Source organism: Pseudorca crassidens, chromosome 15, assembly GCF_039906515.1.
Source record: "Pseudorca crassidens isolate mPseCra1 chromosome 15, mPseCra1.hap1, whole genome shotgun sequence".
In the NCBI taxonomy this organism is placed as follows: Eukaryota; Metazoa; Chordata; class Mammalia; order Artiodactyla; family Delphinidae; genus Pseudorca; species Pseudorca crassidens.
Genome location: NC_090310.1, coordinates 44,165,575 through 44,178,611, shown reverse-complemented (window position 1 = coordinate 44,178,611; position 13,037 = coordinate 44,165,575). Strand labels below are relative to the sequence as shown.

The following is a 13,037-nucleotide window of genomic DNA, read 5'->3' as shown; positions in this document are numbered from 1 at the left end:
CCCTTCACTTCGCTTCCAACAAAGCCCCTGTAGCTCCCTGATCTTAATTACTGATCACTACCCTCCCCCCTACACCCCCTAACGCCGGGCTGGGCAATGCCACAGCCACGCTTGGAGATGAGGTCAGTCCACACTGACGCCTGCTCTAAGGATAAAATGTACACACACAGAAGATTGTAAGATATGTCATTCACAGCATCTGCTGAAATAGTATTTTGGATATATTGGGTTAAACAAAAAGTATTGTTTTTATATGCTTGTTTCTTTTTGCTCTTTTTTTTTTTTTTTGTGTTACGTGGGCCTCTCACTGTTGTGGCCTCTTCCGTTGCGGAGCACAGGCTCAGCGGCCATGGCTCACGGGCCCAGCCACTCCGCGGCATGTGGGATCCTCCCGGACCGGGGCACGAACCCGCGTCCCCTGCATCGGCAGGTGGACTCTCAACCACTGCGCCACCAGGGAAGCCCACTTTTTGCTCTTTTTAATGTGTCTCCTAGCTAATGTAGTTATGCAAGCGTTTGTCTTATGTCTCCATCAGGTAGGGGCTCTACCACCTGGAGTCCCTGGCCCCCGGGTCCCCCGTCCACACTCCATCCACAGGCCCCAGACCCTCTGGCCAGGGAGAAGCCCCAGAAAGGTGTGCCAGCTGAATAAATAAATGAGCTGTGAGAAAGAGAACCCGATGCGCTTTTCTCAAATAAAGGTTAATTCATTTATGTTTGGCAAAGAAGTTCCCCCAGGACGGGGCACACACGAGATCTTCCTTCGTCTGCCTCGGAAGGCTGCAGTCTTGTGCGCTGGGGACTCCTAGACGCGGACAGCCGAGGGGGGGCCGAGAGACGCCCCTTCCCCCTTTCAGACCAGGAGGCAGAGCTCGGGGTTACAAGCATCGCCGGCCTCAAGGAGGTGACACCTTCTGCGAGATCGGGGTGAGCCGGGCTGAGGAGCGCGGGAGTGGGAAAACGGGACTCGGAGAGGAGGACCGGGACTGGGAAAGAGTGAGCCGGGTCGGGCGGGTAGAGAAGCGAGAGGAGGGGCAGGATTGGGGGAGGGGCGGGACTAGGGCGGAGGACAGGGGCGGGCGGAGGACAGGGGCGGGCGGTGGGGAGGGGCGGAAGAGGAGAAGCCAGGCGGGCGGGGGCGGGGCATCCGGGGCAGCCCAGGGATAAAGACTCGGTGGCTGGCTGGGCTGTGCTCCTGTCACCGGATCGCTCTTCGGCTGCAGCTCCGTCCGCCTCCGAGAGATCATGGCCGGATCCCCGCGCACCCCGCTGCTTCTGCTGGCCGTCTTGGCCCTCGCCCTGGCCCTGGCCCTGGCCGTGAGCCCTGCGGCAGGGCAGGGCGCCAGAAAGAAAGGCCTGGTGGGCGGCCTGATGGAGGCGGACGTCAACGAGAAGGGCGTACAGGAGGTGGTGTCCTTTGCCATCACAGAGTACAACAAGCAAAGCAACGACGCCTATCAGAGCCGCGCGGTGCGCGTAGTGCGCGCCTTCAAGCAGGTGCGTCCAGTCTGGGAGGGGGCACAGGGCCGGGATGCGGGGGCCGGGGAGGGGGCGCGGAGCCCCGGGTGCAGGGGCTGGGGGCGCCGGGCCAAGCTACAAGGCAGGGGCGCCGGGGCCGGGCAGCCCTGAATGCGGGAGGCCGGCCCCCGAGAGGGCGTGGCCTGCGCGCTCACCAGCCCCGCCCCCCCAGCCCTCCCAGCTCTCGGGAGGGCAGCTCCCAGCCCCTTGAGGCCCCGGGGGATCGCAAAGGACGCGGACGGACTTCTCACCCCCGCTCAGCCCCCGACCTTTTCCGGCGCTCGCAGCCCTTCGCGAGACCGGCCGGCCCTGTCGGTCGGCGCTGGGGTCAGGGCCCAGCCTCCTGGGACCCGGGGGCTTGGCGCGAGTTGTCAACTAAATGACCCCAGGCGAGGTAAAAACAGACCCACACCTGTCTGTCCTCCTGGCTCTGCCACTGAATGCCCTTAAGCACTTTTTCCTTTTAACTTTTTATTTTGACATAATTTCAGACTTAAGAAGCAGTAGCAAAAAGAGCACATACAATCACTGTAGATTCTTCACCCAGATTCTTCAAACGTTAAAAGTTGACATAGTTGCTTAATCCACCTCACCCCACGTACACGTGTGTAGGGATGTATATATGCATTTATTTTTCTGAACCCTTTGAAGGTAAACACTTTTGTGTATATTTCCTAAAAACAAGGTTATTTTCTTCCATAACCACAATACAGTTTTGAAAAGCAGGACTCTTTAATACACAGGCCTTATTCAGATGCCCCTGATCGTCCCACTGTGTCCTTTATAGCCAAGGACACTCCCAGGCCACACGATGCAGCCACTGTCCTGCAGCCCCTTTTACTCTGGAGCTGCCCCTGGGTTGTCTCATGACCTTGGCGTTGTTTCTGAAGGGTCCAGCCAGTTGTGGCTCAGACTGTCAGTGGGTTTGGGCTGGCCTGATGTTTCCTCGAGATGAGAGAGCCTCTGGTCACACAGAAGAGGCATGCTCCCCTCTGAGCCTCCTGTCAGCAGATGCCACTAAACGTACCTGGCCACCATGTGGTCGTGTAGTGGCATTGGGGACAGACACTCTGAACATCCTCCAGGGCACCCGGAGGTCATCAGCAAACAGACAAGTCCGTGAGTTGGCCCGTGGTGTCCAGTGTGTCCCAGAGCAGGGGGTCTGGTGTAAGAATACAAAGCTTCCTGGACCGTCGCTTCCGCCTGCAGGTCACATGCATGGGAGCAGCCTCTGGGCTGTGACATCTCACTCCCACCCTGAGATGGGCACGCGGTCGCTGACAGCCTGACCTCTGCCTCTGTCAGCCTGCCTGGGTTCTGGCCAGATAAGGAGCCCACTGTCAGAGTTGAGAAGCAGGCAGGAGGGAGAGTTAGGACGGGCTACAGGGCCTCGCGCTGGTCCTTGAAGGAAGGCTAGAATTTAGACCATCCGGCCTGCATCCCATTGGAGAGCAGGACGCAGCCACACAGCACCGAGAGTGTGGTCCTGCATGCCAGCCATAGGGCTCCCTGCCGCCTTCTCTTGAAACTTCAGAAGATGGGTCAAGACCAGACCCATTTCTCCTCCTGCAGCAGTGGGCTGCTCCTGTCCCCTTTGGATAGGACCTGCTCTCTCCATTCACCAGGTCCCCTCCAGCCTGCTCCTCTCCAGTGTGACACTAGCTCACTGGCCACATGGGGAAGCTGACAGCAGAGGGATCATGGGTCTACCAGGTGGGGTCCGGAGCCTGGTCCCTGGCCCCTCATTCCGTGTTTCTCCAGGTTCTAACGAAGCATGTCTGGGATGCCTGTGTGAAGCCAGAGTTCACGTCTATTCTGTAATCTCAAGTGTAAAAGGCACGCAATATATGACACACTTGAGAAATATTCCCGTCAAAAACGACACCTAAGAGGAAGGCATTCCAGGCGGTCTTTTATTGGCCTAAACGTCCGCGAACGTGAAGCTCTCATTTTCTTCTGTTCTGGGAGGGAATAAATAAACCTGGGCTACATGCAGGGAATGGGATGCTGTGGGCTCCGCCCTGGGGACTGGAGTTCAGCGTACGTGTAATCACCAGGCAGCAGCTTTCCTGCGGATGCAGTGTGGACTCTTGACACAGGGCCACCATCTTGCGCTCAGTCCCCTCCCTGGTCCTGGGCGCTGGCCAGTTGCTTGCCTGTACCCAGGCTGGCTCCTCGGAGCTGTGCCTTCTGTTCCTGGACCCAGTTAGAGCGTTGGTCCCTGGCTTCCCCCTCTGTGTCCCTGTGGGAGATGCCTTGTTGGAGCAGCTGGTAAACAAGTTCCGGGGAGGGCCTGGGGCACAGCGGCCGTCAGGAGGCGGCTGTGCTTCCTGGGTGTGGCTCTGGCAGCCTGTGAACGCGGGGAGCGGTGGGAAGAAGGTAACCACGTGTGTGCAGCCGGCAGGTGTTGGTAAGGGTGTGTGCTCTCTCCGTGTCCAGGTTGTGTCCGGGATGAACTACTTCTTGGACGTGGAGATTGGCCGAACCACGTGTACAAAGTCCCAGGACAACTTGGACAACTGTCCCTTCCATGACCAGCCACAACTGAAAAAGGTTCGTGCCTGATGGGAGCAGGGGTTGGGGTGCCCATGGGGGCGCATCGCGGGTGCCTGCCGGGGCTGTGAGGGGAAGGGTATGTGTGTGCACGTGACTGCTCTGGCTTTATGGGGTTTTAGCTGGGGAATTGGGGCACCGTCTGCTTTGGGGATTGTTGCCTGCGGGATGGAGGACCCAGCTGCGGGTGTTTGCTGGGAAGGGAGAAAGGGCCCTTTAATCCCAGCCTCGCGCCCCCATCCCCGGGCAGATTAGAGGGAATTGGAGGCCTGTAACCGGCCCACCATGCCACCTGCTCACCAAAGGCCAGACTCTCCCAGGGGCTTGGCTGGTTCTCAGGGGTCTCGGCCCCAGGGAGGGCTGCACTCCTTTGTCACCCCTCCCAGGCCCCACTTCTGCAGGGGCTTTCCTGGACCTGGGTCCCAGCCCCTGGGTCCTCCCCTCTGGTCCTGTCTCAGTGCCAGCCTGCTGGGGGTGGGGGCTGGGGCCAGTGCACTTTCCTCTTTAACTGTAACCCTGACCAACCATCCCTCTCTTCCCTTTCGCAGCAAAAGCTTTGCAACTTCTACGTTTACGTCGTCCCCTGGTTGAACACCATGTCCCTGATTAATTTCAGCTGCCAGGATGAATCGGGGACTGGGCATCAGGCAGGCCGCTGACTGCCTCTCACTCACACCCCCCCAGAGCGCTCACACCTCCCTCCGATGGGTGACCCGCCTGGTGGATGAGCCCTCCGTGTGCCGTCCCAGCAGACACACAGAGAAGGCTCCTTGGGCATTTTTGGAACGGCTAAGGGGCTCTAACTCATTTCTTTCTTCTAATTGCTTTCCAAGTGAACCAAATGCCCTCGCTCTGCTATTTTACTCAATAAAAAAGTAACAGCAGCTACTCCTCGAGTTGCTCACTGTCTCGGGCGGTGCAGCGGGAAGGATCTAGGCAGTTACTTTATGAAGGCACCCCGTCTCGCTGGCTCTGAGGGCAGGCAATGGGGAGGGGCGGGGAGCGGGCGTGGCAGGCGAGCTGGGCCTTCAGCTCTCGTACTCCTGATAATCGGACAAGGGAGAGGAGGGGGGACCTAAGCTGCTGACCCCAGAGACTCAGCTGCTGTGTCTGCAAATGAGTCAGACTGTGTGCTGGGGCTGGACAGGAGGCTGGGGAGGTGATGGAGCCTGAGACCTGAGTCACCCTCCGAGGGGCTGCACGTGTGCTGAGCTGATCAGACTCCTGGGATGACTCTCACTGGTCACGTTCCCTAGAAGCAAAATAATGATTTAACGTCTACCTCTTTCCACAAACAACTTCGGGTACCTACGAAAAAACAAAGACCAAAAGTATGTGTAACTGATGGAGTGAGGGAATACGGGTCAGAATCAAGGTCAAACAAGGTCGGAATTGGGAATTCAATAGCGTGAGAGCAGGCCTTCTCTGATACATTTCGGGAGCCGTGGAATCCACAAGGATTTTGCCGATTTACACCCCTCCTTCTGTTCTCTGGGCTCCTAGATAAAACGGGTCTTAGCGCAGAACTCCACGTAAGGGGTGTAGAACTTGAGACACATAGTGGGCCTTCTTCTTTCCCTAAGGACTGTATAATTAATAGGCAATGTCACCTCTTAGTGTCACCATCGTTCTGCAGCAGAGTGGATATTTAGTGCCCCAAGCTGGGAACAACACCGCTCCCTGCACTGTCCTCACGTTGACCGTTCACTACCGAGGGTGACGCTTCCTCTGTTCCCAGATGCCCACCACCTCATGTCAGCGTTGCCCAGCCCTCCTGTCGTGTTGCAGTGACCACAGAAGGCGAAGGGACAAAGGGAGCTCACCTAGATGACTCCAAGGCTGGCACCTCAGGTGCCACAGCTGCACCTGCAGAGCTAGAACCGGGACACCAGGAAGAGGGTGGGGACCGTCCCCTTCCACCTGCCGCCCCCTGACTCACTGGGCCCCGAGGGCTTCCCCCCCGCCCCGCCGCCCCCCATCTCTGTCTTCACCGAGCGCACAGCAGAGCCTTCTCACCCCAGACTTGACTTAACAGAAGGGCTTTGGGATTCAAGGAGTGAGGCGCTGTCTGCAGGCCTGGCACTGGCCAGGTTTGGGCCTGGGGCTGGGCCCTGCAGGGGATCCTGGGACTTGTGGACACAGAAGTGGTGGCCTGGGGCAAAGGCCTCCCTGCAGAGACTCTCCTCCTGGGTGGAACATCTTGCCTTTCCACAAGCAGCCAGCAGCTAGGCCGATTTCCCATAAAGTCATCCCTTTGTGACGCTTCCAATGCCCTGTTCGTCGTGGAAGTCTGGGCAGCGGCGTCGGGGTGTGCTCTTCTTGGCTCACCTGCTTCTCCCACCACCTAGCCCCCGCTTCCGCAGCCCACACTGCAGGGTTCAGGCTGGTGCCACCCCAGGTGGGACAGGGGGTGGGACAGTGTGATTGGGAGGCCTCACTGACCAGGAGGTCACCCAGACCGGTGTGTCTAGGTAGGAAGCACAGACCCTGAAACTTTCATCTGCACAGTTGTACTTTGTTTTTTTTTTTCTTTTTGCGGTACGCGGGCCTCTCACTGTTGTGGCCTCTCCCGTTGCGGAGCACAGGCTCCGGACGCGCAGGCCCAGCGGCCATGGCTCACGGGCCCAGCCGCTCCGCGGCATGTGGGATCCTCCCGGACTGGGGCATGAACCCGCGTCCCCTGCATCGGCAGGCGGACTCTCAACCACTGCGCCACCAGGGAAGCCCTGCACAGTTGTACTTTTATGCTTGTTTATTTTAAACGTAAATATAAGTGTGGTTAAAAAGCAGAATTCAACTGAGTGAGTTTGAAGGTCTTGGCTTTATCCAATGGCTCATGAATGTGGCAGCATCGCATAGAGCAACCTGAAGGGCACGCAGAGGAGCCCTAGAGCATGCAAGTTGCTATAGAAAGGAGGGTGGGTGAGGAAGTCAGCCAAAGAAAAGGGTTATTTTGGGCCTAGACATCTTTGGGAGGAAGGGGAGCAGGAAAGGCATGGGTTTTACCGTGCAGGCTGCCTCTTCTTCCTCCGGGGATGGGGAGGCCCCACGTGACAGGTGACCTCATCGTGCTGAGCAGAAAATCCCATGCTGTTCAGATGACATTTCTGGGGAAGGTCAAGACTGCACTTAGGTGAGGTGTTAAATCTAGGTTTTGTATCCTGGGTTTAGCACATGTGACGCCACCGGGGGGCTGTTGGTTTTCTCTTTGTGTATAATTGAAGTGAAACTATTCATATAAGTAGATTTAGCACAGGGCGTGGCTCTGGATGAAGCTCATTGATCTAACTACATTTTATAGTGGTTTAAAACGTTGACACTCCTTGCATTGAGAGGTGGGGTCCGTAAGCTGCCTCTTCACTCTAGGTGGGCTTGTGACTCCTTCAACCGAAAACTGCAGAAGAAGTGGCCCTGTGACCTTCAAGCTGCAGAGAAAGCTTCCTTCCCCCAGCTCCCTCAGACACTTGCCTTGGGGGAAGCCATGGGGAGAGGTCCCCGGGGTGCCCACCGGACGGCCCCAGAGGAGCTCCCAGCCAAAGCCGGCATCACCGGCCGCCAGGTGAGTGGGCCACCATGGATGTCCAGCCCACCTGGACATCCAGCCCTGGTTGTCACCTGATTGCAGTCACGAGACAGCCCCAAGCAAGAGAAAATGGTTGTTATACCGCACCTAGTGTTCAAGGGATGTGTCACATGGCGGTGGGTCCAGGGCAGGTGCGTGTGGAGAGCACACAGGCACAGAAGGGGTGATGCCCAGGGAGGCTGGGTGAATGTCCCACTGGCCACATGGCCTCCAGCTCCCGCTGTGTTGAGCCTCAGGTGTCATTCTGGGGTGGAGGGAGGGGCAGTAGAGCTCCTTCCTCGTGGGGTCGCGGGAATCCCGTGTGTTCATGTCTGTAAACACCTAGAACAGTGCACAACACATGAAGCCACTGAAGTTTGTCACATTAATGCATCTCAGGTCTCCAGTCAGAATGTCAACAGACTTTAGTTTTAGGTGGTGTCTTACAAGAGTCTAATGTCATTTTTTCAAATGAGGTGATTAGCCTTTTTTTTTCCTGTGAATTTTCCAAGAACTGCTTCAAAAGATGAGGTTTTTCGTTCCCACAGCATAGGGGGTCACTTTCTGTATCTCAGTGCTGAATCTAGCTGGTTCATTTTTCTGTGCCAACTACTCCATTTTAATACAATGTTTTCATATCCATTGAGTAAGAGCCATCCTCTTTATTCTTTTCTAAATTTGGTTTCCAAATATGTTGTATTTATTTATTTCTAAATATGTTGTATTTATTTTTTTTAATGTTCAAACAGGTTCTGATCCTCTCTCGTGACTCTGGGCAGTGGCCACAGCTCCCCGTCAGCCCCGTGGACACAAAGGTGAACAACCGACACACAACCATTCTGGACCCAGACAACCACTCTGTTTTTCACTTTCAGTACCGTATTCAATACATTACATGAGAGAGTCAACACTTCATTATAAAATAGGCTTTGTGTTAGATGGTTTTGCCCAACTGCAGGCTAATGTGAGTATTCTGAGCACATTTAAGGTGGGCTAGGCTAAACTCCGATGTTTGGTAGGTTAGGCGTATTAGATGCAGTTTTGACTTATGATATTTCAATTTACGATGAGTTTATCAGGCTGTAAGCCCGCTGTAGGTTGAGAAGGTCTGTATCCCCTTTCTGTGGATCATTTCTTGACTTATTTGATTCTAGCTGGTTTGGGTCGTGGAGACTCCGGCTCAGGCATGCTCTCCAAACCATGGGCATTGTTTTGTTTCTAATAATAATTTTTGTCTCCCTAATTCACTGTGTTCTCTTGGAAGTTTTAAATGCATGTGGGCAGCCATTGACCAGGCGATAGTTGGTCTCTTGCGGACTAAAAGACGAAAGAGAACAGGGGACATAACCGGCTCCAAGAATACGAGCTTGACATCCTCTCCTGTGAGCACCACACTGAGACCCAAGGAGGCAATGGTAACTGAGTCACACTAAGGCCAGTGGGGTTTTTTTTGTTTTGTTTTTTTTGTGGTACGCTGGCGTCTCCCTGTTGTGGCCTCTCCCGTTGCGGAGCACAGGCTCCGGACGTGCAGGCTCAGCAGCCATGGCTCACGGGTCCAGCCGCTCCTCGGCATGTGGGATCTTCCCGGACCGGGGCACGAAACTGCGTCCCCTGCATCGGCAGGCGGACTCTCAACCACTGCGCCACCAGGGAAGCCCAGGCCAGTGGTTTTGATCAAACCTCTGGAGTGGCCAAGAGGATGACCGGTGGCGGGGGGGGGGGGGGGACTGTGGAAATAAATATCTAGGCCCAAGACAGGGCTGTTCCTGCTGAAGATGCCACATCAGCAAACTGAACTTCAGGGTTCTTGTAAGTGCTTCACTTGACCAGAAACGCAGAATATCCAGTCAGCCAATCCGCAAATTCCAAGCCAACTCTGGCTCCACGTTTATTTCCTTGTTCCTTGATCTTTCTAAACAAGATCAGATATGCAGCCCTCGCCAATCATGCCCTGTCTCCACGTTGCTGCTTCCGACGCTCTATAAACTCGCTCTTGACCAAAATCCCTTGAGAAGAATGTGCCACTGTATTCCCCCAACCCATGGATTATTTTCCCCTGAATAAAGGGCATCAAACTTGTTCCTAAATTGTTTTAATTTTGTCATTTGACAATCTTGTCAAGAAATAGGAAAGACAACCCAAAGAATGGAAGAAAACATTTGGAAATCATCTATCTGATATGGAACGTGTATCCAGAATTCATAAGGAACTCTTACAACTCAATAAGAAGACAACTAACCCATTGTTAAATAAACAAATAAACCCCAATTTTAAAAATTAAAAAATAACACAATGAAATTTTTACTAAAACAAATAACTCAATTTAAAGATCCCAGAGGATCTGAACAGACATGTCTCCAAAGAAGACATGCAAATGGCCAATAAGCACATGAAAAATGCTCATCGTTAGCCACTAGGGAAAAGCAAATCAAAATCAAACTGAGAGACCACTTCATACCCACTACATGGTTATAAGAAGAAAGACAAACAATAACAAATTAGAATCCTCACATATTGCTGGTGGGGATTAAAATGGTGCAACTGCAAAAGGTTAAATGTAGAGTTACCACATCACCCAGCAATTCTACTTCTCTGTTGATACTGATATAAATGAAAACGTGACCATAAAAAACTTATACATGAATTCTTATAGCAGCATTATTCACAGTTTCAAAAAATAGAAATAAAACCCCCAAATGTCTGTCAATTGATGAACGAGTAAACAAAATGTAATATATCTACACAACAGAACATGTTGGGCAATAAAAAGAAGGATGTACTGATCCATGCTACCACATGGATGAACCCTGAAAACATTATGCTATTTGAAAAAACTCAGCAAAAAAAAGACCACATATTGTATAATTCTGTTTATGTTAAACGGCCAAAAGAGGCAAATTTATGGAGACAGAATGTAGACTAGTGGTTGCCCAGGGTTGGGGGTGGCAGAGGGGTGGGAAGTGACTGTTACAGGTAGGGCGCGGCGTTGGGGGAATAATGAAAATGTTCTAAAATTAGATTGTGGAGATAGTTGCACAATTCTGTGACTATACTAAGAACCACTAAACTGTACACATTAAATGGCTGAATTGTGTGGTTTGTGAATTATGCTTGAATAAAGTTGTTTTTAGAAAATTCATCCCAAAGCTACAATTGACCCAAACCAAATGTTTTCTGCCTGTTCTCTTTCCCATCCCAAATAATTTCCGGCCACACTTCCAAGCCTCCACAAAATTAAATGAGTACAGTCAAACAACTGTACTCTAATGACCAGTCAACATAGACATTTCCAGCCCACCTGACCCCCATTATCTCATTCCCAGGAAAAATCATATTCAAGATTAACTCCTCTTGCAAGATGAAGTCCTAAGAAATTAGAGTCCAAAGGGTTTAAAACCCCAACTAGAATGCCCTTGTTCTTGTGTGAGTTAGAGACCCAAATTCTTAAGTTAAAGTTCACCAAGGATCCTCCCCAAATTTTTATTTGGTTCAGGCTCAGCCAGGATCTCAGCCATTGAGGCTCCTGGTCTTGGTGCCTGGGTGAAGTCCAGTTTCCTGAGCAACTAGAGCCCATTTCTCACTCTGATTGGGTGTAGGGGTTTTAAAGCAGCAATTCCCAACATGTAGTCCTTGCACCAGTAGCAGTAGCAACGCCAGCCGGGAATCTGTTAGGAATAAACATTCCTGGGCTCCAGCCCAGCCCTGCTGAGTCAGAGTCTGGGGTGGAGCCCAATAATCCATGTTAAGAAACTGTGGCAGGGCTTCCCTGGTGGCGCAGTGGTTGAGAGTCCGCCTGCCGATGCAGGGGACGCGGGTTCGTGCCCTGGTCTGGGAAGATCCCACATGCCACGGAACGGCTGGGCCCGTGAGCCATGGCCACTGAGCCTGCGCATCCGGAGCCTGTGCTCTGCAACGGGAGAGGCCACAACAGTGAGAGGCCCGCATACCGCAAAAAAAAAAAAAAAAGAAACTGTGGCAGGCAGCCCCCTGGCTGGTCCCCCTGATCTCTGTCTCCTGGGATTCATGCCCTTGTGTAATCCCTTTCCCCTGAGTATGGGCTGGACTCAGTGACTAGTTTTTAATGAAAGGACCACAGCAGAAGTGATGAGGCATCACTGACCAATCTTTCCATAACATCTGTAGACTGTGGCTTCTGCCTCGGGCACTCGATGGCTCACTGTGACCACGGGACACTCAGGCAGCCCCTGGAGAGACTCACAGACGAGGAACCAAGACATGCCAGCAGCCACATGGAGGGGCTTGGAATCAGCCCCCCACCAGCCAAAGCAGTCAAGCCTCCATCTGAGACACATCTATGCTGACGGCCTGTTGTAACCTCATGGTACCTTGGGCTGGAGGCAACCAGTTTGGCTGCACCTGGATTCCTGGGGCACAGAAACTGTGAGACAATCAATGCTCACTGTTTGAAGTTGCTAATTTGTTGCACAGCAATGGGTAACTAACTCACCAGTCCTGAGGGGATTCTGAAGCAGGCTAAAGTTGAGAACCACTGCTTCCCTGAAGGAATTGTCAGAGACCAACTGAATCAGATTTCTCACTCCTCCCCTTGCCCTTCAGCAAGGATCAGGAAAGTTGTTTTATTTTTCTTTGTTTTTTTTTTTTGTGGTATGTGGGCCTCTCACTGTTGTGGCCTCTCCCGTTTGCGGAGCACAGGCTCCGGACGAGAAAGCTCAGCGGCCATGGCTCATGGGCCCAGCCGCTCCGCGGCATGTGGGATCTTCCCGGACCAGGGCACGAACCCGTGTCCCCTGCATCGGCAAGCGGACTCTCAACCACTGCGCCACCAGGGAAGCCCAGGAAAGTTTTTGATGGTCTTCTGCCCTTTCATTAAGGAGTCCTCTGGTTGCTTGTGGTTTTTTGTTTGGTTGGTTGCGCTTTTTAGTGCCAGAATAAGTCAACACGGCTGTGAATTTAGTTTTTCCCAAGCAATCTTGCAATCTCATGAGGTGCAAACTATGAGGAGGGATGTTGGGGAAAGAGGGCGGGGCACAGAGAAAAGAGGGCGGGGCACAGAGACGGGGTCGGTGGGAAGCCTGAGGGCAAGGCAACCACCCTAGGATTGGACTGCAAGGGATTTGAGCTCTCTCCCGTGCTTATCTTAGACCGTTCAGACTGAAAGTCTAAAGGCAAGTACCACAGATCACTCCCCAAGTGAGCCCTGGCTATTGCTGGCTCCGTCCCCCTGCCCCGTCCCCATACTCACATCACTCTGTGGGGTCTCACAGCTTCTTTGCATTCCCAGGGATGCAAAAAGCTGAGAACCATTCTTTTCTTTTTTCAAATTAACGTCAACACACGAGCAACCCCTTCACGCTCCCTGCCACTGTCTAGGCCCCAGGAGCAGGTCACTGTGTCCCAGTTTTCCCAGGGCCTCCCTGTGGCT

General features: G+C 53.4%; 1 protein-coding gene across 1 annotated transcript; it reads left to right on the top strand.

The window, feature by feature from the left end:
- Nucleotides 1-1,146: 1,146 nt before the first annotated feature.
- Nucleotides 1,147-4,959, top strand: LOC137207484 (cystatin-C-like). The gene is made up of 3 exons (XM_067707399.1): nucleotides 1,147-1,497; nucleotides 3,958-4,071; nucleotides 4,620-4,959. Exons 1-3 carry the CDS (start codon nucleotides 1,246-1,248, stop codon nucleotides 4,728-4,730), a joined length of 477 nt encoding a protein of 158 aa, XP_067563500.1. The 5' UTR covers nucleotides 1,147-1,245; the 3' UTR covers nucleotides 4,731-4,959.
- Nucleotides 4,960-13,037: the final 8,078 nt, after the last annotated feature.

Coding starts and splice junctions, on each gene's coding strand:
- LOC137207484 (XM_067707399.1), top strand. CDS start 1,246: ATGGCCGGATCCCCGCGCACCCCGCTGCTTCTGCTGGCCGTCTTGGCC. Junction 1,498..3,957: donor TAGTGCGCGCCTTCAAGCAG/GTGCGTCCAGTC, acceptor CTCCGTGTCCAG/GTTGTGTCCGGGATGAACTA. Junction 4,072..4,619: donor ACCAGCCACAACTGAAAAAG/GTTCGTGCCTGA, acceptor TCCCTTTCGCAG/CAAAAGCTTTGCAACTTCTA.